Here is a 25,722-nt window from a genome sequence, read left to right as displayed (position 1 = left end):
ATTTTTTATTTCTGGTTTATCTTTAAAGTTTACTTTAAAATAGTTATGGTATCATTTTTTAAATTCTCATTAATTAATACCCATTTGTTTTAAGTCTATAAGCAGAAATTGATGTAATAGGTAATAAATTGAACTTTTTATCCCTCAGAAGTAATCCATTCACTTCTCAAGATTTTAAGTCTGTTAGAAAAGCATGGTGGATCAGATTGAGATTTGTATTGTCTTCTTGTTTAAAAAGCCTTGCTTCTAATTATGGGGGAAATCTAATCAGAATTAAGGAAAGAGTGAGATAAAGGTACTTATAAAAGAAATGTATTTTAATGCTTTCGAATTGTTTATACTTTGTTTCCATCCTTAGTGAGAAAATGGATGGTTTATTATACACTTAAAGATTTTGAGTTTTTCACCAAGATTTTACAGGATAGAATTCACTAGGTAGAAAAATTCAAACAAATATTTTACCAGAGTTAAAATCATGTAGCTGCTTAAAATCATAATCACATCTAATATGAAAATGTTGTAATTGTTTTTTAAACTTCATTTTCAGATCACAGCAATGGATCATTTAACTTGAAAGCTCTATCAGGAAGCTCTGGGTATAAGTTTGGTGTTCTTGCCAAGATTGTGAATTACATGAAGGTAAGTACTTTGCTCAAATAAAAAAAATTATATTTAACTTTTTGGCAGGAGATATTGGCATTTTAGAAGTAAATTTGTATATATATGTCAAAATTTATCAAATTGTATGTTTCAATATGTGTAGTTTATTGCATGCCTGTTATACTTCAGTAAAACTGTAAAAAATATTTAATGCTTCAGATCTTTTACATTATATCAAATTAGCATTGCAGTGAGTCGCTTAAATATATTTAATTTATATTAATTCAAGTACGTGATTTAAGCCCATCATTTAACTTAATAAAATTGTGCTTAGGCAGTAGATACAGTCACCTCTTAATTAGTCAGTTACTGCTGGCAAAACTAATAGGAGGATGTGGATGATTTACAGGATGTTACTTCCATTGATGTGAGAAGTAAAGGCTACAATTTTTCAGCAAAAGTTTAAATAGTGACACAAGATGGAATTTCTGGCATATTGTAATGTTTCAATAAAATACATCACTCTTAAATTTATCTGAGGGAATCTAAATGCCATTATTACTTTAAAAATATGAAAACAAACTTAAGTGGTTAGAAATCTTATTTTCCCTTTGAACTTGTATGTCAGTTCTGTTACTCCCACTGAATTTTATCCTAATGTTACGTATTTTTATGCATGAAAAATCTTTCATTGATCATCTGTCAAACCTCTTTGTTACAATAATATGTATACAAATTGAAATTAGAAATGTTTTCCCTGTGACCATAAGGCTCTAAGTATTAAAAGTATCTTCTTGTTTGAGCTTTTATTACAATTATTATTAGCACGCAATTCATCAGAGTAACATACATATATTAAAACTTTGATTAAAATTTACTTTGTATGTAATAATTATTCAATGGAAATCATTTTTAATGAAATAAATGGAGCTCTCTTCCTCCAGTAGTTCTTGTATCTGGAGACATTTATTACTTACTGATAGAATGAAATAGGATTTGGCACCAATTTCTGATCTTATTTTTAGATTTTGTAGGTTTAAGTGCTGAGAAATAAGTGTTCATGTAAATAAGTTCATTCTAATGGAAGTTTTGTGAGAGCAAAACCTTCCTAGTTACATGCCAAAAATCACTTAGTGATTTATCATCAAGCAGCCATTAATTGACAATTCTTTTAGGTCCTCCTTCAGTTTTGTTGAAAGCAAAAGAATGAGCACCACCTAACTTAACAAAGAATTTGTTACCTGGTCCTTAACTATTTACTTTCTTAGTTTCTAGGAAGTATATCAGAAAGACTCTGTACCAGGACTTAGCAAATGTTTAATTATATCACTTCCCCTCTTTTCCCGCATATAGACACTTTCTTTAATCTGATATACTCAGAAGCAGTTGAGAAAATAAAAATATTAATTTCATTACACCTTTGCCAATGCAATTTTTTGATAAAATGCTTTTATTACATGTATAAATATACTTTTATCAAGAAAATGTCAGGTTGAGCTTATTTAATTTGTGGGAAGTATCTCCTGGTTAACAAAGCCAGTCTCCATTGTCAAACAAACTAGCTATATCAAACTTTGTCTCTTACCATAAAATATCTTTTAAAGTTCAAATAAATAGGTTAATACATATTTTAAGTAATATAAAAACCACTGAGAATTATAGATTGCACACTAAAATATACTACTAAGGTAGTTGAGATTACAATTATATGGATCAAATAGAATTAATTTATCATTTTCATAACAATTTTAAAAACAAATGCTGCTTATGTTACACTGCATTATTATAAATTAAATAATAAAACATTTATAAAGTGAAGGACATGATGAAAGGTGCATTATTCTTTTTCTAAATGTGTGTGCTTGTATCTTCTGATTTCTGATATTCAGATTTTAGGTATAAATAAAAGGGAATGATTCAGAAAAAACTAAATTTTATTTTGGGGTGATTAATGAAGGGGGAGGATACTTATTGCTAAAAACGAATTGGTCTTAAAGCTAGCTATGGCTTATTTTTTTTAATTGGAAGTAGAAATATTAAACTGTTTAAAAGATGTAATGAGAATTGACTAATTAGAATAAAAATTTCATGCTACAATTTGACAAAATAGGTTTTAACTACCACATTGAATAATGCACACTCAATCTAAAATAGTTCATATGTGGTTTTTGTCTGTGGGTTTTACATAGCATAATTTGAACAATCTGATAGTCCTGGAAAATATTTCTGTTATATTTAAAAGAATCAACCTCTTAGGGGCAGCTCGGTGGCGTAGTGGTTAAGTTCACACGTTCCGCTGTGGTGGCCTGGGGTTTGCAGCATTCGGATGCTGGGCGCGGACCTATGGCTTCTTGTCAAGCTGTGCTGTGGTGGTGTCCCATATGCAAAATGGAAAGAAGATGGGCACAGATGTTAGCTCAGGGCTAATCTTCCTCACCAAAAAAAAAAAAAAAAAAAAAAAAGTCAGCTTCCTTAATTGATACTGCTTCAGCTCTTTATTTTATTTACTTATTTACATTTTTTTGTGAGGAAGATCAGCCCTGAACTAACATCTGTCTCCAATCTTCCTCTTTTTGCTGAGGAAGATGTGTGCTGGGCTAACACCCGTGCCCATCTTCCTCTACTTTATATGAGACGCACCACAGCATGGCTTGATAAGCCGTGCATCAGTCTGCGCCGGAATCCATACCGGCAAACACTGGGCTGCCGAAGCAGAGCGCGGAAACTTAACCACTATGCCGCAGGCCAGCCCCTGCTTCAGCTCTTTGAATGTGCTTTTTCTTTAAGCTAATAAATATTCAAGGAATGAATTCTGAGAATTGCTGAAGAGAATTACTTAGATTTAAATACTTGAAAAACAATCTTTGTTTTTAATCGTTAGATATTTCTAACCAGTGTTCCCTTTGCTTTGCTCTGATCAGACTCTCTCCTAAGAGTGATTCATTCTCGGGCAATATGGCATGGAGGTGGGAGGTGAGGGGATGGAAGAGACAAAATTGTTTAAAGGAAACTACTCTCAATTGCCCACAAACTGTGATATATCAGAATTTAGAGTGCCCTAGCAGGGGCCAAAATATCCTATTTTTAACTCTTAGAGAAATACATAAGACTGGAAAAGATAAGCGCAGTAGTGGATAGTTTATGACACCTTAATTATTATTTATGAATTCTTCCCAAAAACAATATTTTTTGATTTGTCCTTTTGTTTGGGTCCCTGGAGTTTGTTACACCTCCAGGTAGTGCATCATAATTTCTGAGTGGAGGTGAGAGTTGTAGGTTTTTTTTTTATAAAAATGGGTGGGCCTATTTTGAAAGGGAAGGAGTACATATGGAAGGGGATTTGTAAACTGATTCTCAGAAAGTCTTCAACTGTCCCTTGTGTACCGTTTTTGAAGATCTGATAAAACCAAGAACTTAGAAAGCAAAAAAGGCAACAACAGAAAAGCTCCTTATAGTTTATTCATTTACTAACATGAGAACTCTAATTGTTCAGTGAGAATTATTTAGGAAGTATATAGATGAAATTCGAGGGGCTTCATTCGAGAACTGTTGGAGATAGGCATAGTGAGATTTACAGCAAGAAGTACAGTCGCTTAACAATGGGGATATGTTTTGAGAAATATGTTGTCGTTGTGCAAACGTCGTAGAGTGTACTTAGACAAACCTAGATGGTATAGCCTACAACACACCTAGCCTGTATGGTACTAATCTTATGGGACCGCTGCTGTATATGTGGTCCGTTGTTGACCGAAATGTCATTATGCGGCCCATGACTGTATTAAACAGGAAAAAAATTAAAGGCAGATACAAGAACTTCAAAATCATAATACTGAGAACATTTGGGTCAAACTGCCTAACACATCTCACTTGCTTCCGAGATGGTTATTTATTTATTTTTTTTGTGAGGAAGATCAGCCCTGAGCTAACATCCATGCCAATCCTCCTCTTTTTGCTGAGGAAGACCAGCCCTGAGCTAACATCTACTGCCAATCCTCCTCCTTTTTTTTTTTTTCCCTTTTTCTCCCCAAAGCCCCAGTATGTCATAGTTGCACATCCTTCTAGTTGCTGTATGTGGGACACGGCCTCAGCATGGCCGGACAAGCGGTGCGTCAGTGCGCCCCGGGATCTGAACCCGGGCCGCCAGTAGCGGAGCCTGTGCACTTAACCGCCAAGCCACGGGGCCGGCCCCGAGATGGTTATTGTTATACCACAGACTAGAAGTTTACATTATAACAGTGGCTGAGACATTAAAAAAGACTAAATTAATGTTCAGTGGACCTGTTTGAGAAGGTAGAAGAATTTTATGGTCCATTTTAGAAGGATTTTTATAGAAACAGTTAATATAAAATGAATTTTATTGCTTAAAAGAGTAAGTCTAAAAAAAAGCACTTTATCTTGAAAATTCCCTTATGAAGGATACCTCTTTCTACATATAAGATACTACTTTAGTTCTCAGATGACAAATCAGTGGTACACTTTTTTTTTTTGTGAGGAAGATCGGCCCCGAGCTAACATCTGCCAATCCTCCTCTTTTTGCTGAGGAAGACTGGCCCTGGGCTAACATCTATGCCCATCTTCCTCAACTTTATATGGGACACCGCCACAGCATGGCCTGACAAGTGGTGCATTGGTGCGCGCACCGGATCCGAACTGGGAACCCTGGGCTGCCGCAGTGGAGTGCGCGCCCTTAACCACTTGCACCACCGAGCCGGCCCTGACTTTGTTTTTGATAGAATGATTTTTCTCATGATCTCACTATTATCCCTTTATGTGGATGTATCTCAGTTATGTAAAACATCATGTTGAAAAATTTGTTTCGTTGGGTTTAGTCTAGCTCAGGGGCTGTCAAAATGTCATTCTCCAACCAATGATGTCAGCGTCACCTGGGACCTTGTTAGAAGTGCAAATTCTTGGGCCTCTTCCTAGATCTGTTGAGTCTGAAACTCTGGGAGTGCAGCTCAATAGTTGGTGTTTTTACAAGCCCTTCCAGTGATTCGGATAAACACTAAAGTTAGAGAACCACTGGCCTAACTTCTGTCTGAATTAATTCTGACCATTATATTTGAATTTAGAAACTTTGAAGTCCAGAGAAATTAAATGACTGTCTGATAGGCACAGCTCTGGTTGATAACAGGGCTGGGTCAAGAACCTGGATTTATTTACAGTTTTTTGTTGTTTTTTTTTTGGTGAGCAAGAGTAGCCCTGAGCTAACATCTGTTGCCAATCCTCCTCTTTTCTGCTGAGGAAGATTTGCCCTGGGCTAACATCCGTGCCCATCTTCCTCTAGTTTATGTGGGATGCCTGCCGCAGGCGTGGCTTGATCAGCAGTGCGTAGGGCCATGCCTGGGATCCGAACCTGCAAACCCCAGGCCACCAGAAGCGGAGCGTGTGGACTTAACCACTACGCCACCGGGCCAGCCCCCTATTTACAGTTTTAAATAAAATATTTAAATTATACATCAACATCTCATAAATACAGGGGTAAAAATCCTTGAAAAGATATGAACAGATTGAAGCCACTCGTATATTAGAAGGAAAATATGTTGTGAAGAAGTAGAGTTTATTCTTGGAATGTAAGAGTTGTTAATATGTGAAAATTAGTGTAAGTCGTATTCACAGAATAAAGAAGAAAAATCATAGGATCATCTCAGACACGGAAAAAGCTTTGGATAAAATTTAACACCCATTCATGACAAAGACTTGTAGCAAATTAGTAGTAGAAGCAAAGTTCCTTAAGCCAACAGAACAGCCTTTCTCAATCTTCTTTCCCTGAAGGATCCCTTGCAATAATTTTTAGGTCTCAGAGAACCTTTGCAAAAAATTGTTATACTTACAGCTCGTGTATGTTACCTAATCAGTAAGTTGTTCACATAATAAGCCAATAAGAATTGTCAGTGTTGAGTAGAGAATGATATTTTTTTCTCTTTGTATGTATTTTGCCCAATTTATTAGCCTACTCTTTTTGTGTATGTGTGTGGTTCCTCCTCCTCGCAAAGGATATCAACTCTAACGCAAGTCGGTAAGTATAGGTAAACTTCAGGTTTTTTTTTTTTTTAACCTTATCCCAGGAGGCAACTTACTTGTTCTCAAATGAGCAGAGGAGTCAGAGAAAGGGTCCTTCACCCAAGTGTACATTGTGTTGAAAGGGAGGGAAAATATCATTGTTTTGTTGTTTAGTTCTTGCAGGTGGTTTAGTAATGGTTGAGACTTGCTGATACCCTTCCTCACTCTCAAGCCCAAACAGCATTACAAGATTTCCTTTTGCCACATGATTTTTCCAAAGAACTGTTTTCTTTTGAAATCCAGAAATCTTGTCACTTAAAGTCAAAGCATTTTTTCTGGAGGCTTGATGAAACTTGTTCAGCCAGTTCATATGATTAAAAAAATGTCTGCTGGGCCGGCCCCGTGGCTTAGCGGTTAAGTGCGCGCGCTCCGCTGCTGGCGGCCCAGGTTCGGATCCTGGGCGCGCACCGGCGCACCGCTTCTCCGGCCATGCTGAGGCCGCGTCCCACATTCAGCAACTGGAAGGATGTGCAGCTATGACGTACAACTGTCTACTGGGGCTTTGGGGCAAAAATAAATAAATAAATAAAATTAAAAAAAAAAAAAAGTCTGCTAAGAAAGCTAGCTTCTCCAGTCATTCTTCGTCTTCAAAGTACTCAGTAAAGTATGACCTACTATTTTCTTGAAAGCACTTCTGTAATTCTCCTTTCAGCTTAAAGGTTCTTTTGAGAACTCCTCTGCTAAGCCACTGGATTGCTGTATGTAGCAGGAGATTTATGTGCTCAAGTGCACTGGTCTTTGTTTAATAAAGCAAATCATTTTTTGTAGTATCATTCAAGACATTTTTCATTTCTTTTCCAAGGTGTTTTTAATACTAGTACCTCTCTGAAGAAAACAGTCTTGTGACAACATGAGAATATATACATATATCTTTTTTTTACAAAAGAGGTAAAACCTTGTATTGAGCCAACCATTGATGAGGTGCATTAGTGAAGATACCAGCACTATTCCTTCAAGACAGACCTTTGTTTCCAGATAGGAGGAGACCACATTAAATATGTCCTGCTTTTTGCTTGCTTGTGGCAGTTCTTTGCAGCAGAAGTTTTTCTTGAAATTCACCATCGTTTAAAAATTTTAGAGGCCCGCCCGGTGGCTGAGCAGTTAAGTGGACGCGCTCTGCTACTGGCGGCCCGGGTTCGGATCCCGAGCGCGCACTAACGTGCCGCTTCTCTGGCTATGCTGAGGCTGCATCCCACATACAGCAACTAGAAGGATGTGCAGCTATAACATACAACTATCTACTGGGGCTGTGGGGGAAAAAGAAGGAGGAGGATTGGCAATAGATGTTAGCTCAGAGCCGGTCTTCCTCAGCAAAAGGAGGAGGATTAGCATGGATGTTAGCTCAGGGCTGATCTTCCTCACAAAAAAAACAAACACACAGGGCCGGCCCCGTGGCTTAGTGGTTAAGTGAGCGCGCTCCACTGCTGGCGACCCGGGTTCGGATCCCGGGCTCGCACCGACGCGCTGCTTCTCCGGCCATGCTGAGGCCGCGTCCCACATACAGCAACTAGAAGGATGTGCAGCTATGACACACAACTATCTACTGGGGCTTTGGGGGGGAAAATAAATAAATAAAATCTTTAAAAAAAAAAAAAACACAAAAATTTTACAATGTCATGGCAGTTATTGGTGAAATATGTTGATTTGTCAACCTGGATAGACAAGCTGTTGTTTCTCAGTTTATTAAACAAACCTTTTCAGCATCTTGTGACATGTCATCAATTTGTCTGCTTGTATTGTTTGATACTTTTCAATTTCTCAAACTGTGCATTTTACTCCCTATCATTTGACATGTTGACATTATTAGGTCCCACCAATTGTGCAGTTTGCCTCCACACTCCCTTTTCAGGGGAATAAGTTCTACTAATAACTTGCTTCCTGAGCCTTTTTACTGAATGTGACTTTATTTTAAACAAAAGCTTTACTCTGATTTGAGATTCCAATAGCTGTTTAAAATAGTAAGTACTTTGACTTGTCTAATGCCTATGATTTATATTTAAGTGTCTTTTCAGTTTTGCTGGAGCCTTTATAAGTCATTTGCCACAGATGATGCACAGTGGAATAGGACACCTCTGATTACCAGCCCATGTAAAACCCATTGATCTGTAGCTTTCGCTGTAATGGTAGGCTTTGTTTTGTGTGTGTGTGAGGAAGATTAGCCCTGAGCTAACATCGGTTGCCAATCCTCTCTTTTTGCTGAGGAAGACGGGCCCTGGGCTAACATCCGTGCCCATCTTCCTCCACTTTATATGGGGCGCCTCCACAACATGGCTTGACAAGCGGTGCGTCGGTGCGTGCCCGGAACTGAACCCTGGGCCTCTGCAGTGGAGCACACACCCTTAACTGCTATGCCACTGGGCTGGCCCCATGGTAGGCTTTTTTTATATCTCTTGTTGCACTGGTGCAGTGAAATGGCTCAGAAGATTATAGGTCTTCATTACTAACCTTATTAGAATTGTTCATGGGCCTAGGCTTAGAATCCTCTTCTGTCACAAATCTCATCGTCTTCAAAAATCATCGCACAGGACCAGCCTGGTGGCATAGCTGTTAAGTGCGGTTTGGATCCTGGGTGCGCACCAACGCACCCAGGCTTGACATGGCTTGTCAAGCCATGCTGTGGAGGCGTCTCATATAAAGTGGAGGAAGATGGTCACAGATGTTAGCCTAGGGCCGGTCTCCCTCAGCAAAAAGAGGAGGATTGGCACCAGATGTTAGCTCAGGGCTGATCTTCCTCACAAAAATAAATAAATAAATAAACTTAAAAAAAATAAAAAATCATCGCACTGGACTATCAGACATGTTTGTAAAACAATGCTGATAAATTATAAAACCACAAGGAATAATAACTAACTGAGAACGTCACAAAAATACGAACACTTCACAATATATTTTACTTCTACGTGATCCATGTTTTGCAACATTTACAACAGCAAAGCGGCAGGGGACAGTTGAGTCCTGGAGTATAAAAATTCCTTGTTTAGAATGAACATTTCCCTCAGGTTGCCTGTTACACCAGCAGAGCTTGTGTGCTCCCCTAAGTTAAATGGCACTATACAAGGGGAGGTTGGGGGAGGTGATTTGGAAGGGAGTTGCTGGCATTGTCAGCCTACTGCACTGTCATTTGTGCTGTACAGAGCTTACCAATTGTCAGTGGCCTCTCCCTGTTTCATCAAAAACTGGTAATGGGCTCAGGCAAATGAACATAGCCCTACTTGCCACATGGTGCTACAAGACTTCTAATGAAGTTCTTGACATGGTCAGTAGTTGCCTGTTACTATGAGCACTACATGGTGGGTGCATTTGAAAAAATGGTTATTTTTTAAGTCACAATGTCTGATGGTACCCCTAGTGACATCTTATGGAACCCTAGGGTTCCAGCCCTGTATTGGGAGCTCTTGAGAGGCAGAAGTAGTAGTTCTCATTTCATTGTACGTCTTGTGGCATTTCTTGTGGCACATAGGAGTTATCACTAAATATTTGAATAATTGAATGAATTAACAGCAAATAGCAAATGTTCAATAAATGGTTCTTATGTGGTATGTGTTAGGCTTTATGTCTTAATCTGCTTTTCAAACATACCTTTTGAGAAATCATCATTCTGGTTTTGCCGTGGCCTGACTGAAGCCAAGTGAGGTTCAGTAACCTACCCAACAGTGATGGAGCTTAGAGCCTAGGATTTTTTTTCTTATAAATTTAATTTACTTTTTTTTGGCTTAGAATAAGTAATATATCTCTTGGTATAAAAAACAAAAGGTAGAAATGAGGAAGTTTTGTCCTCACCTCTAATTCTACTTCTTTTCTCCCCTGCCCTGCTTCCTATAGGTAATCTCTTGTATTAGTTTTTTGTGATTGTTTCTAGTGGTTCTTTATACAGAAGCAAAATAAAAACATCTTATTTCTGCCCCTTTCTATATAAAAGGTTTCATACTACATATCTTTTTTTAAGAGAATATTTTATTTTATTGCAACTGTTTGCTTTTAATTGAGCATAACTTACAAATCCAGTGGAGAAAGTACAGGAAGAAAGAATTGAATATGAGCAACTCTTTTATTTAATGAAATAAGCATGCAGATGAATTTTAAAACAGCATGAACTACAATAGACTAGGTATGAATTTAGGCACATTTACATAGTATCTCATTTCAGAAGTAAAGGTATTATAGTATTTTCACCATTATTGATTTAGCAGACATTCAATCTTTTTTTCCCAGTTTTATTGAGAAATAATTGACATACATTGCTATTTAAGTTTAAGGTGTACGGCATGATGATTTGATTTACATATATTGTGAAATGATTACCACAGTAGGTTTAGTTAACATCATCATCTCACTATTTTTTTTTTTTTTTTTTTTTTAAAGTAACAGATGTCTTAGCCTAACCCCAGAGATTCAGATTCTTTAGAGCTGGAGCTGGGCCTGGACATCTGCATTTTATAATTATTTATTTATTTTTCCCCCAAAGCCCCAGTAGATAGTTGTATGTCATAGCTGCACATCCTTCTAGTTGCTGTATGTGGGACGCGGCCTCAGCATGGCGGGAGAAGCGGTGCGTCGGTGCGCACCCGGGATCCAAACCCCGGGCCACCAGCAGCGGAGCATGCGCACTTAACCGCTAAGCCACGGGGCCGGCCCCTCACTATGTTTTTTAACACATACTTTTTCTTACATTTACTTTTCTTGTTGTTTTTTTAAATTGAGATATTATAACATATAACAGTGTATTAGTTTTAGGTGTACAACATGACTTATGTGTATATTATACATTACAGTATTGTTAAGTATAGTCACCATGCTGCACATCACATCCCCAGGACTTATTTATCTTACAACTGGAAGTGTGTGCCTTTTGACCACCTTTACCCATTTTGCCAACCCCTTACCCCCTGCTTCTGGCAGCGACCGATCTGTTCTCTGTATCTGTAAATTCATTTTTTTTTTTTAAATTCCACATATAGGTGAGATCATACGGTATTTGTCTTCCTCTGTCTGACTTATTTCACTTAGCATTATGCCCTCAGGGTCCAACCATGTTGTTGCAAATGGCAGAATTTTCTTCTTTTTTTATGGCTAAATAGTATTCCATTGTATACATATGTAAGTTATTTTTTACTTGATTTTATTTTTTAGAGCAGTTTTAGGTTCACAGCATAACTGAGGGGAAAGTACAGAGTTCCCATGTATCACCCCCTCAACCTCTCACACTATGGACATCCTGCACCGTAGTGGTACATTTGTTAAAATCTTTAAACTACCTTGACACATCATTATCACTCAAAGTCCGTAGTTTACATTAGGATTCACTCTTGGTGTTGTCCATTCTGTAGGTTTTGGCAAATGTATAATGAATGTCTCCATCATTATAGTATCATGCAGAATAGTTTCACTGCCCTAAAAATCCTCTGTGCTCTGCCTATTCATCCCTCCCTCCCCCTTAACCCTTGGAAACCACTGAATTGTTTACTGTCTTCATTGTTTTGCCTTTTCCAGAATGTCATATGGTTGGTATGTGGCCTTCTCAGATTGGCTTCTCTCATGTGGTAATAGGCATTTAAGGTTCCTCCGTGTCTTTTCACGACTTGATAGTTTTTAGCACTGAATAATATTCCATTTTCTGAACGTACCATAGTTTATCCATTCACCTACTGAAGGACATCTTGGTTGCTTCCAAGTTTTGGAAATTATGAATAAAGCTGCTATAAAATGTGCAAGTTTTTGTATGAACACAAGTTTTCATTTCCTTTGGGTAAATACTAAGGAGCACAGTTGCTGGATTGTATGGTAAGAATATGTTTAATTTTTTTTTTTTCATGAGGAAGATTTTCCCTGAGCTAACATCTGTTGCCAGTCTCCTTTTTTTTGGCTTGAGAAAGATTTGCCCTAAGCTAACATCTGTGCCATCTTCCTCTATTTTGTGTATGCGTTGCCGACACAGCATGGCTGCTGATGAGTGGTGTAGGTCCACGCCCGGGAACTGAACCCAGGCCACTGAAGTGGAGTGTGCTGACTTAACCGCTGGGCCACAGGGCTGGGCCCAGAATATGTTTAATTTTATAAGAAACTGCCAAACTGTCTTCCAAAGCAGCTGTACCATTTTGTGTTCCCACCAGCGATGAATGAGAGTTCCTGTTGCTCTCCATCCTCACCAGCATTTTGTGTCTACGTGTTTTTTAACTTAATTTGTCCTGGACATCTTTCCAAATCAACACAGAACATCTGCATTTTCTTTTGTAACATCTTATAGTAATGTAGATGTGCTACAGTTTTTTTAATCAGTCCTCTATTCATGGCCACTTGCGTTGTTTCTAATATTTTCCTTTTACAAACAATGCTGCAGTGACCTTGTCAGTTTTCTATGTTGTGCTGGTATATCTGTAGGGTAAATTCCTAGAAATGGGATTGTTGGGTCAAGGGCTTTAAATGCGTTTATATTGCCAAATTGCTGTTCCTACGAGTTGTATTAATTTGCGTTCTTACCAGCAATGTGTGAGAGGGCCTGTTTCTTTATAGCCTTACCAATAGAGTCATCAAACATAGGGATTTTTGCCATTGTAATAGGTAAGAAGTATCTTTGTGGAAGTTAGTGTCTTTTCATATGTTTAAGGTCATTTGCATTTGTTTTTCTATGATTTGCGTGTTCCTGCCTCTGAGTCATTTACCTGTTAGGTTTTTGGAGGATTTAAAATGTTAGGAAGATTAGCTCTTTGTGATGTGAGTTGCAAATATTTTTCCTCAGTTTATCATTTGATTTTATAGAGCGTATGAGTTTAACCCAGTTCCTCTGTCTGATTTATAGTCCATTCTCTTCATCACTGTAATTGTACTGCCTCACATAATACATGTTCTACATTCCTGAAAAGATTCGTTTACCTCTAACTATTTATTTAGTGCATATAGCATTTTAAAATTGTCTTCTGATAACAGTTTCTTCCCTCAATAGACACGGCATCAGCGAGGAGATACGCATCCTCTAACTTTAGAAGAAATTTTGGATGAAACACAGCATTTAGATATTGGACTCAAGCAGAAACAATGGCTAATGACTGAGGTAAGAATAGGCTTAAAATATTGTAAAAAAAGAAAAAAGTTGATTACCATGAAAAATTTGCTATAGCTAGGGTTTTTAGTATACTGAAATCTGATGATTTTTACTTTTTCTTAAAAGAACTGGTGTGGGGTCTTTGTTTTTTAAACATACACATTTGAAGATTGATTGATTTGTTGGTTTTCGTATAATCTTATGTATCTATTTAAAAATGTCAGACTTTAGCATAAAAATTGTACAGAAGTCAGTCATTGTAGCAATTCCATTTAAGATTTTACAGAATAATTGATGTTTTTTTTGAATTGCTAAATTTAGAATATGTGTTGGCAAATTGTATTGTTTTTATATATGTTTAGGACATTTAAAGCATGAGGTATTGTAGGGATAGCAAGATATTTTGTTAAGCAAGATATTTGTTACACTATTACTACTATTATGACTTGATAGTGATGTTACTGCCTCTAGCAAGTTACTTGGAAAAATAATCCTGAACACAGAACATTGGAAGAAAAGAAATCCCAAAACAATTAGTGACCATGCTAATTTGGAAATAAATAGCATTTTACAAATGCAGATATTTGCCTCTTTTCTGTTTAAGTATCAAATGACAATTAAGAAGACTATTTTCTAGGACCACTGCTGTATTCTAAAGACCAAATGTAAAATTTCTGAAGTAGAATTCAATTAATTTATTTTACCAAGAGAAATATTGTTCTTGATTTTCATAATATAAAACAAACCAGTTAATCACTATCATTGTAGCTCATTATATTAGTGATATACAAATAGTGGTAATCCACATTTAAATTTTATTGCTTTACCTAATTTTGGAACTTCATAGACTACAGATATTAGTTAAAGATTATTTTTTTACTAGTCTATTCTTCCTCCTCCTTTTTGTGTTTCTTTTCTTTCTCCTTTCAGGGTCAGGCTGGCAGCAGCAGCAGAATATAAATAGGGTTGCTCTTTCTTGAAGAGCTTCTGATATTAGCTTTACAACAGAACTGACTAGGAACATAATTATATTCAGTAATTCCTGCCTTCCTACTCAGTTTCTTTCTAAAGCTGATGTTATAGGTAAATTTCTTATATGCACTAGTCTGGTCCTTTTCAGTTTTTTCCACAGCTGCTAGTGCCATTTGATACCAGGTGGGGCAGACTGACTATTGATGTGTTCATCCCAGGGTAATGTTTCTCACATTGTAATGCCAATATGAAATAAACTATACTTTGAGGGTGGGATAGGCAATACCCACTTTACTTTGTCTATTAATGTTCATAGGCGTTTTATTGATTCTTACCTCTTTTGTCTTCCACAAGAATATGGGTATAGCTTTCTTCAAAGCAGTTGTGATAAAATGGTTTCTTTCTCATCCAAAGAATTTCTGTAAATAATAAACAGTTTCTTTTATAAAAAGTGAGCAGCGTGCTCATCTCTACTTATTGTTTTGGATCCTGGATGTCCAGGATCTGCTAATTGATAGTCACAAGATACTTTTAATTTATCATTGTGTTGGGTATTGTTATTTTTTAAATAATTAGTAGAATTTAAGAATGTATATATGAGGTTTCCTTTTGTTAATATATTCAGATTGTGTCACTGTTACAGGCATTAGTCAATAATCCCAAAATTGAAGTAGTAGATGGGAAGTATGCCTTCAAGCCCAAGTACAACTTGAAAGACAAGAAGGCCTTACTCAGGCTCTTAGATAAGCATGACCAGCGAGGCTTAGGAGGAATTCTTTTAGAAGACATAGAGGAAGGACTGCCCAATTCCCAGAAAGCTGTCAAGGTAACCTTACTTTTCTTTCTATGCCTTAATATAACTTGAATTAATAATGTCTTCTTGGTTTTAAAAAATAGCAAGGATTTTTAAATTTTTATTTTTAAAGCCTCTATCATATATACTTGGTATCGATAGTGGTAAGCCAGTTGAAGATTTGAAATTTGTGTCTTGTGCTGCAGAGCAGGACAGAGCATAGCTATTTTTGTGTAGCTTTGATAGCTCCCTATTGTGTTGTTGTGTATAATTGTTTGATTCTTCAGAATATTTCTGGAAAGTTTTCCTCAAAGACATTAGTGTTTTTCTCATAAGTTGTTATGTTTGTATATAAGAGCTGTTTCAACAATGCTAGTAGACATTGCTAATCTAAGGAACCTGAGGCATTAAAACACAAAAGTGTTAACTAATAACCTGGCTGTTATGAATTCCTAAAGGGGCTATCAATAAAAGTCATACAGATTACATTTCCAGTTTAAATTAGGAACTCACTTGGAAAGGCTGCTAGTCTCTCTTCTTCACAATTGCTAATAATTGATGCTAACCTCTAAGCAGGTTAATTCTTTTTTATTTATTTATTTGTTTATTTTCCCCCAAAGCCCCAGTAGATAGTTGCATGTCATAGCTGCACATCCTTCTAGTTGCTGTATGTGGGACACGGCCTCAGCGTGGCCGGACAAGCGGTGTGTCGGTGTGCGCCCGGGATCCGAACCCGGGCCGCCAGCAGTGGAGCGCGCGCACTTAACTGCTAAGCCACGGGGCTGGCCCTAAGCAGGTTAATTCTTTTTGCTACCTGTGGAAGACTTGCTCCTTTCTCTTCTCTACTTCTTGGTAATCTACTTGTACATGTTAGACCTTTTGGTATCATCCCACAGGTCACTGAGGCTCTGTTTATATTTTTCACCTTTTTTTTTTGTTGTTTTATTGATCTATTGTCAAGTCTACTGACTTTTCTTCTTTACCTCTAATTTGTTGTTAAGCCTAATTGAACTTTTTATTTTAGAGATTGTATTTTTTAGTTCTAGTCTTTTCTTTTCATTCTTATGGTTTCTCTTTCTTTACTGAGATTTTCTGTTTTTTTCATTCATAACAGGCATATTTTCCGTTACACTCTTGAATATAATTTCTTGTAGCTGCTTTAAAATCCTCCTAATTTCAACGGCTGTGTCATCTTGGGGCTGGTTTGCACTGATTCTTTGTCTCTTGAGTATGGATCGTGTTTTCCTGTGTCTTCATATATCTGATAAACTTCTTTTGAGTCTTGAACATTGTGAATGTGTAAAGACTCAGGACTCTGTTATATTCCTCCACGGAGTGTTTTTTTTGGTTGTTTTGTTTTTAACCAGGCTGTTACCTTGGCTAGACTCAGACTTGAAGCTTGGGCTTTTCTGTAGTGTGTGGCATATGACACATCTTTTTTATTCTTTTAGCTGTTTTACTCTTTTTAAAATGTCTTGTCCAAACTTGATAGTAGTTTTCTGTGGGAAGGTTGGTCCCTTAAGAGCTACTTGACCATTACCAGAAGCAGGACCCTCTTAAGATTTTTAACCTGAAAGTGTCTAAACTTAACCTGCACAAATGTTGCAAGTAATGTGTGACCAAAGTTGATAAATTATGCACTTTATAGCATGTTGAAAGGTAGAACTACTGAATCCTAGCTTAACGTTTAGAGCGCTAGTTATGTTTCCTGCTCCTTTCTTTTTTTCCATTTTGATAGGGGCTGGTATTGTTACTGTGCAGGCTTTTCATTACATTCTAAAGTAGAACAGTGATGTAAACTGATAATTGCTTATTCTATTTTAAATAATTTCGTGATATAAAGTCACTTTGACGCCCTACCTTTAGTGGTGCTCTGTTCCCTAAGGATTAGACTTGAAGAGGTCATGAAAAGCATACAATCCATTTCATTTTCAGGCAGGATTATTTCTGAATTGTTTGAAACTCAGATTTTTTATTCTGTTCTTAAAAATGTGAAGATGTGTTCTATCTTAAGTAATTTCTCAAGGGAGTTCTTTGGCATAATTAAGTTAAATCTCTTCTGTGTTGCTTCCTTTTGTTCAGTTCTTGGTGGAGATGGAAGATAACTATTACTTCATATGTTCATTTTGTTGACCAAACAGTACTTTGAAAAAATGTATAGTATAGTGCTAGCAAGGAACAAAAAGGACTCTGCAAAAGCAAGAAAAAAATGAGGAAAACCAGTGACTGTTCCAAATCACTCATCCCTCAGTAATTGTTTTTTGGGGTTTTCTAATAATTAACAGCCAATATAGTCTTAATAGGCCAGTCTGCATTTGTAATATGGTTTAATTTTAAGGTGGTGTATTGAATCAGCTAATCCACAGGGTTGTTTTTGTTAATTAACAAATTTTTTACATTATAGTAAAAAACACATAAATTTAACATCTTAACCATTTTTTTCTTTATTGTGAAATTTTTGTTGTACATTATTTTAACCATTTTTAAGTGTATAGTTCAGTAATGTTGAGTATATTCACGTTGTTGTGCCAAAGAGCTCCAGAACTTTTACATTTTGCAAGACTGAAACTACACCCATTAAACAACAACTCCCCCTTTCCCGCTCCCCAGTCCCTGGCAACCACCATTCTACTTTCTGTGATTTTGACTACTCTGAGTACCTCATATAAGTAGAATAATACACTGTTTTTTTTGTGTGTTTGGCTTATTTCACTTAGCGTCATGTCCTCAGGGTTCATGTATGATGTAGCATCTATCAGAATACTTCCTTCCTTTTAACGTTGAATAATATTCCATTGTATTTATATACCATGTTTTGCTTATCCATTTGTGCGTCCATGTTTTAACTATTGTGAATAGTGCTGCTGTGAACATACGTGTACAAATATCTCTTCAAGCCTCTGCTTTCAATTCTTTAGGATATATACCTGGAGATGGAATTCGTAGATCATGTGGTAATTCTATTTTTAATTTTTTGAGGAACCACCATACTGTTTTCCACAGCAGCTTTACCATTTTACATTCCCGCTAATAGTGGACAAAAGTTCAGGTTTCTCCATGTGCTTGCCAATACTTCTTATCTGTTTTTTTTTTTTTTTTTGTGAGGAGATCAGCCCTGTGCTAACATCCGCCAATCCTCCTCTTTTTTTTTGCTGAGGAAGACGGCCCTGGGCTAACATCTGTGCCCATCTTCCTCCACTTTATATGGGACGCCGCCACAGCATGGCTTGCCAAGCAGTGCGTCGGTGCGCGCCTGGGATCCGAACCAGCGAACCCCGGGCCGCCGCAGCGGAGCGCGCGCACCTAACCGCTTGCGCCACCGGGCCGGCCCCCTTCTTATCTGTTTTTTTGATAGTAGCCATCCTAATACGTGTGAGGTGGTATCTAATTGTAGTTTTGATTTGTGTTTCCCTAATGATTAATGATGTTGAGCATCTTTTCATGTGCTTATTGGCCATGTCACATTTTCTTTATCCATTCATCCATCATTGGACACTTAGATTATTTCTGTATCTTGGCTGTTGTAAATAATGCTGCAATGAACATGAGGGTACATATATCTTTTTGAGTTAGTGTTTTCATTTTCTTTGGATAAATACAGTAGTCCCCCCTTATCTGTGGTTTCACTTTCTGTGGTTTCAGTTACCTGTGGTCTGAAAATATTAAATGGAAAATTCCAGAAATAAAAAATTCGTAAGTTTTAAATTCTATGCTGTTCTGAGTAGCATGATGAAATCTTGCACCATCCTTCCTGGGACATGAATCATCCCTTTGTTGGGTCCCCGTCCATTGACATTGTCTGTTCCTGACATCCAGCCGTTGACATTGTCTTGGCTCAATGATGCTCCTTCTGACGTATTGTCAGAAGGTCAGTAGTAACCTAATGCTATGTCACAATTCCTTTATCATTCACCTCACTTTATCCTATCACATAGACATTATATCATCTCACATCATCACAAGAAGAGTGAGTACAGTACAATAAGATATTTTGAGAGAGACCACATTCACATAACTTTTCTTACAGTATATTGTTATAATTGTTTTTTTAAATTTTATTTATTTATTTATTTTTTTCCTCCCAAAGCCCCAGTAGGTAGTTGTGTGTCATAGCTGCGCATCCCTCTAGTTGCTGTATGTGGGACATGGCCTCAGCATGGCCGGAGAAGCGGTGCGTCGGTGCGCGCCTGGGATCTGAACCCGGGCCGCCAGCAGCGGAGCGCGCGCCCTTAACCGCTAAGCCACGGGGCCGGCCCCTATAATTGTTTTATATTATTACTAGTTATTGGTGGTAATTTCTTATTGTGCCTAATTTATAAATTAAACTTCATCATAGGTATGTATGTATAGGAAAAAATATAGTATTTATAGAGTTTGGTACTGTCCATGGTTTCAGGCATCCACTGAGGGTCCCGAATCCCCCCGTTGATAAGGGGGACTACTGTAATCAGAAGTGGGATTGCTGGATCATATGGAAGTTCTATTTTTAATTTTTTGAGGAATCTCCATACTGTTTTCCATAGTGTCTGTACCAATTTACATTTCCACCAACAATGCACAAGGGTTCCATTTTCTCCACATCTTCACCAACACTTGTTATTTCTTGTCTTTTTTGATAATAGCCAGTTTAACAGGTGTGAGGTGATATGTCATTGTGGTTTTGATTTGCATTTCCCTGATCATTAGTGTTGTTGAGCATCTTTTTATGTACCTGTTGGCCATCTGTATGTTTTCTTTGGGAAAATGTCTGTTTAGATTCTGTGCCCATTTTTAGATTGGATTGTTTGGTTTTTTTGCTGTTGAGTTCCATGAGTTCTTTATGTATCTTGGATATTAACCCCTTATCAGGTATATGATTTGCAAATATTTTCTCCCATTCAGTAGGTTATCTTTTCATTTTGTTGATAATTTACGTTGCTATGCAGAAGCTTTTTAGTTTGATGTAGTCCCACTTATTTTTGCTTTTGTTGCCCTTTTGGTGTCAAATCCAATAAATCATTCCCAAGACAGATATCAAGGAGTTTACTGCCTATATTTTCTTCTGGGAGTTTTATGGTTTCAGGTCTTAAATTCAAGTCTTGAATCTATTTTGAATTAATTTTTGCGTATAGTGTAAAGTAGTTGTCCGATTTCATTCTATTGCATTTGGCTGTCCAGTTTTCCGAGCACCATTTATTGAGGAGACTGTTCTTTCCCCATTGTATATTCTTGGTTCTTTTTTCATAAATTAATTGACTATACATGCATGAGTTTATTTCTGGGCTGTCTGTTCTTTTCCATTGATCTATGTGTCTGTTTCTATGCCAGTACCTTACTATTTTGATTACTGTAGCTTTGCAATATAGTTTGAAATCAGGGAGCATGATGCCTCTAGCTTTGTTCTTCTGTTTCAAGATTGCTTTGGCTATTCAGGGTCTTTTGTGGTTCCATACGAATTTTAGGATGGTTTTTTTCTATTTCTGTGAAAAATGACATTGGAATTTTGATAAGGATTGCATTGAATCTGTAGATTGCATTGGGTAATGTGGACATTTTAACAATATTCATCTTTTAATCCATGAGTGCAGAATATCTTACCATTTATTTGTGTCTTCTTCAACTTCTTTCATCAGTGTCTTAAAATTTTTAGTGTGCAGGTCTTTCACTTCCTTTGTTAAGTTTATTCCTAGATATTTTATTCTTTTTGATGCAATTTAAATGGGATTGTTTTCTTATTCGCTCTTTCTGATGGTTATTAGTGTTAGAAATGCAACAGATTTTTGTATATTGATTTTGTATGCTGCAGCTTTACTGAATTCATTGGTTAGTTCTAACAGTTTTTTGGTGGAGTCTTTAGGGTTTTCTACATATAATATGCCATCTGCAAATAGAGACAGTTGTGTTTCTTCCTTGCCAATATGAATGTTTTTTATTTCTTTTTTTTGCCTAATTTCGTGGCTAGGACTTCCAGTACAGTTCAATAAAAATGACAAGAGTGAGCATTCTTGTTACTGATTTTAGAGGAAAAGCTTTCAGCTTTTCACCATTGAGTATGATGTCAGCTGTGGGTTGGTCAGATGTGGTGTTTATTATGTTGAGGTACGTTTCCTCTGTATCCATTTTGTTGAGCGTTTTTGTCATACATGGATGCTGAATTTTGTCAGATGCTTTTTTTGCATCTATTGAGATGTTCATATGATTTTTATCTTTGATTTTGTTAATCTGGTGTATCACGTTGATTTATTTGTGGACGTTGAACAGTCCTTGCATGCCTGGAATAAATCCCACTTGATCATGGTGTATGATCCTTTTAATGTATTGTTGAATTCAGTTTACTAATATTTTGTTAGGATTTTTGTGTCTATGTTCATCAGGGATATTGGCCTGTAATTTTCTTTTCTTGTGGTGTCCTTGTCTGGTTTTGATGTCAGAGTAATGCTTGATTTGTAAAATGAGTTTGGAAATGTTTCCTCGTCTATTTTTTTTTGGAAGAGTTTGAGAAGAATTGCTATTAATTCTTCTTTGAATATTTGGTAGACTTCACCAGTGAAGTCATCTATTCTTGAACTTTTTTTTGTTGGGAGGTTTTTGATTATTGATTCAATCTTCTTATTGTAAATGGTCTGTTCAGATTTCCTGTTTCTTTATGATTCAGTCTTGTTAGGTATTATGTTTCTAAGAATTTATCCATTTCTTCTAGGTTGTTCAGTTTGTTGGTGTATAGTTGTTCATAGTAGTCTCTTATGATCTTTTGTATTTCTGTGGTATCACTTGTAAAGTCTCTTATTTCTGAATTTGAGTCTTCTCTCTTTTTTTCTTGGTGAATCTAGCTAAAGGCTTGTCAATTTTATCTTTTTGGAGAATCATCTCTTAGTTTCATTGATCTTTTCTTTTATTTATTTTTTCCCCCCAAGCCCCAGTAGATAGTTGTATGTCGTAGCTGCACATCCTTCTAGTTGCTGTATGTGGGACGTGGCCTCAGCATGGCCGGAGAAGCAGTGCGTCGGTGCGCGCCCGGGATCCGAACCCGGGCCGCCAGCAGCGGAGCGCAGGCACTTAACCGCTAAGCCACGGGGCCGGCCCGCATTGATCTTTTCTGTTGTCTTTTTAGTCTGTATTTCATTTATTTTCGCTCTGATCTTTGCTGTTTCCTTCCTTCTAACTTTGGGCTTTGTTGTTCTTTTTCTAGTTCCTTTAGGTGTAAAGTTAAGTTGTTTATTTGAGGTTTTTCTTTTGTTTTATGATATAGATACTTATAGGTATAAACTTCCCTCTTAGAACTGCTTTTGCTGCAACCCGTAAATTTTGGTATGTTGTATGTCCATTTTCATTTGTCTCAAGGTATTTTTTGATTTCTCTTGATTTCTTCTTTGAGCCATTGATTGTTCAGTAAGATGTTGTTTAATCTCCACGTATTTGTGAATTTTCCACTTTTCTTTTTGTAATTGATTTCTAGTTTCATACCATTATGGTCAGAAAAGATGCTTGATATGATTCCAGTCTTCTTAAATTTATTAAGACTTGTTTTGTGGTCTAATATGTGATGTCTTCTGGAGAATGTTCCATCTGCACTTGAGAAGAATGTGTGTTCTGTTGCTTTTGGGTGGAATGTTCTGTATATTTCTCTTAAGTCCATCTCGTCTAATGTGTCATTTAAAGCTGATGTTTCCTTATTGATTTTCTGTCTGAATGATCTATGCATTGATGAAAGTGGGGTAATAAAGCTCCCTACAATTATTGTACTGCTGTCTATTTCTCCCTTTAGATCTGTTAATATTTGCTTTATATATTTACCTGCTCCTATGTTGAGTGCATAAATATTTACAAATGTATATCCTCTTGTTGGATTGACTGCTTTATCAGTATGTAATGCTCTTCTTTGTCTCATATTACAGTCTGTTTTAAGGTCTCTTTTGTCTGATATAAGCATAGCTACTCCAGCTCTCTTTTGGTTTCCATTTGTATGGAATATCTTTTTCCATCCCTTCACTTTCAGTGTGTGTTTGTCCTCACATATAAAGTGAGTCTTTTGTAGGCAGCATATAGATGAATCTTTTTCTCTTTAATCCATTCAGCCCTCTATGTCTTTTGATTGGAGAATTCAGTTTATGTATTTAAAATAATTATTGATAGTTATGTACTTATTGCCATTTTGTTAAATGTTTTCTGGCTGTTTTGTAGTACTTTTATTCATTTCTTCTCTTGCTATCTTCTTTTGTGGTTTGATGACTTTCTTTAGTGGTATGTTTAGATTCCTTTCTCTTTATCTTTTGTGTATTTACTATAGGTTTTTGCTTTGTGGTTACCATGAAGTTTATATATAAGAACTTATATTAATAACAGTCTATTTTAAGTTTGTAACTTAAATTTGAATGCATTCTAAAGCTGTATATTTTTCTTCTTCCTTCTCACGTTTTATGTTTTTAACGTTACATTTTTCATTTTTTATCTTGTGTATCCCTTAACTAATTATTGTAGTTATAGTTATTTTTACTACTTTTGTCTTTTAACCTTTATACTAGCTTTAAAACTGGTTAACCCACTACCTTTACTGTATATTTACCTTTACCATTGACATTTATACTTTTATATGTTTTCTTGTTTTAATTAGCACCCTTTTGTTTCAGCTTAAAGAAGTCTCTTTAACAGTACTTGTAAGGCCAGTTTAGTGTTGATGAACTCCTTTAGCTTTTGCTTGTCTGGAAAACTTTCTACCTCTCTTTCAGTTTTGAATAACAACTTTGCTAGGTAGAGTATTCTTTGTTGGGATTTTTTCTTTTTTCTTTTCAGCACTTTGAATATATTGTGGCACTCCATTTTGTCCTGCAATAACAGTTTTTTGGTGCAGTCTTTAGGGTTTTCTACTTATAATATCATATTATCTGCAAACAGAGATAATTCTATTTCTTTCTTTTCAATTTGGGTGCATTTTATTTTTTTTCCTTGCCTAATTGTTCTGGCTAGAACTTCCAGTACTGTGTGGAATAGAAGGGGCAAAAGTGGGCATCGTTGCTTTGTTCCTGATCTTAGAGGTAAAGCTTTCAGTCTTTCACCATTGAGTATTATGTTTGCTGTAGGTTTTTCATTTTTGGCTTTTAGTAAGTTGGGGTAGTTTTCTTTTATTCCTAGTTTGTTGAGTGTTTTTATCATGAAGAAGTTTTGAATTTTGTTAAATGCTTTTTCTGTCTCAATTGAGATCATGTATTTTTTCCCTTTATTCTGTTAATGTGGTATATTACATGATGATCAATTTTCATATGTTGAACCATTCTTGCATTCAAGGAGTAAATTCCACTTGGTTATGATGTATAAACCTTTTAATATGCTGCTGAATTCAGTTTTCTAGTATTTTATTAATGATTTTGACATTGATGTTCATAAGGGATAGTGGTCTGTAGTTTTCTTGTAGTGTCTTCATCTGAGTTTGGTATCAGGATAATACTGGCCTCACTGAAGGAGTTAGTAAGTGTTTTCTCCTCTTCAATTTTTTGGAAAAGTTTGAGAAGGATTGTTCTGATTTAATTGTTGGTAGAATTCACCAGTAAGCCATCTGGGCCAGGGCTTTTCTTTGTTGGGAGATTTTTGATTACTGTTTCAATGTCTTTACTAGTTATCGATCTATTTAGATTTTGTATTTCTTCTTTCTTTCTTTCTTTTTTTTTTTGTAGGGGAAGATTCCCCCTAAGCTAACATCTGTTGCCAATCTTCCTTCCTTTTTTCCCCCTAAAGCCCCAGTATGTAGTTGTGTTTAGTTGTAAGTTCTTCTGGTTCTTCTGTGTGAGCTGCCGCCACAGCATGGCTACTGACAGACAAGTGGTATAGTTCCATGCCCGGGAAGTGAACCCGGGCCACTGAAGCAGAGTACGCCAAACTTCGACCGCTAGGCTGTCAGAGCTGGCTCTTCTTTGTGATTTAGTCTTGGTAGGTTTTGTGTTTCTAGGAATTTGTCCATTTCTTCTGGTTATCCAATTTGTTGGTGTACGATTGTTCATAGTACTCTCTTATAATGCTTTTTATTTTTGTAGAATTGGTAGTAATGTCCTTATTTTCATTTCTGATTTCAGTAAATTGAGTGTTCTCTGTTTTTTTCTTTGTCCACCTCGGTAAAGGTTTATGGATTTTGTTGATCTTTTCAAAGAACCAACTTTTGGTTCTGTTAATTTTGTTTTTCTATTCTCCATTTCATTTTTCACTGCTGTATTCTTTTTCCTTCCTTCTGTTAGCTTTGGGTTTAGTTTGTTCTTCTTTTTCTAGTTCCTTAAGTTGTAAATTTAGG

General features: G+C 36.5%; 1 protein-coding gene across 1 annotated transcript in view; it reads left to right on the top strand.

Annotated features, from left to right (window-relative positions):
• The window catches only part of GTF2E2 (general transcription factor IIE subunit 2), a 71,463-nt gene that overhangs the window by 16,049 nt on the left and 29,692 nt on the right, over window positions 1-25,722 (top strand). The window contains exons 3-5 of the mRNA XM_058525152.1: window positions 548-639; window positions 13,604-13,711; window positions 15,318-15,500. Coding sequence (XP_058381135.1) covers window positions 548-639; window positions 13,604-13,711; window positions 15,318-15,500 — 383 coding nt within the window. The remainder of the gene's footprint in view (window positions 1-547; window positions 640-13,603; window positions 13,712-15,317; window positions 15,501-25,722) is intronic.

The sequence above is a fragment of the Diceros bicornis genome, chromosome 29 (assembly GCF_020826845.1).
Source record: "Diceros bicornis minor isolate mBicDic1 chromosome 29, mDicBic1.mat.cur, whole genome shotgun sequence".
NCBI classification, from domain to species: Eukaryota; Metazoa; Chordata; class Mammalia; order Perissodactyla; family Rhinocerotidae; genus Diceros; species Diceros bicornis.
The sequence above is the reverse complement of the archived record's forward strand: the minus strand, read 5'-3'. Positions and strand labels throughout refer to the sequence as shown.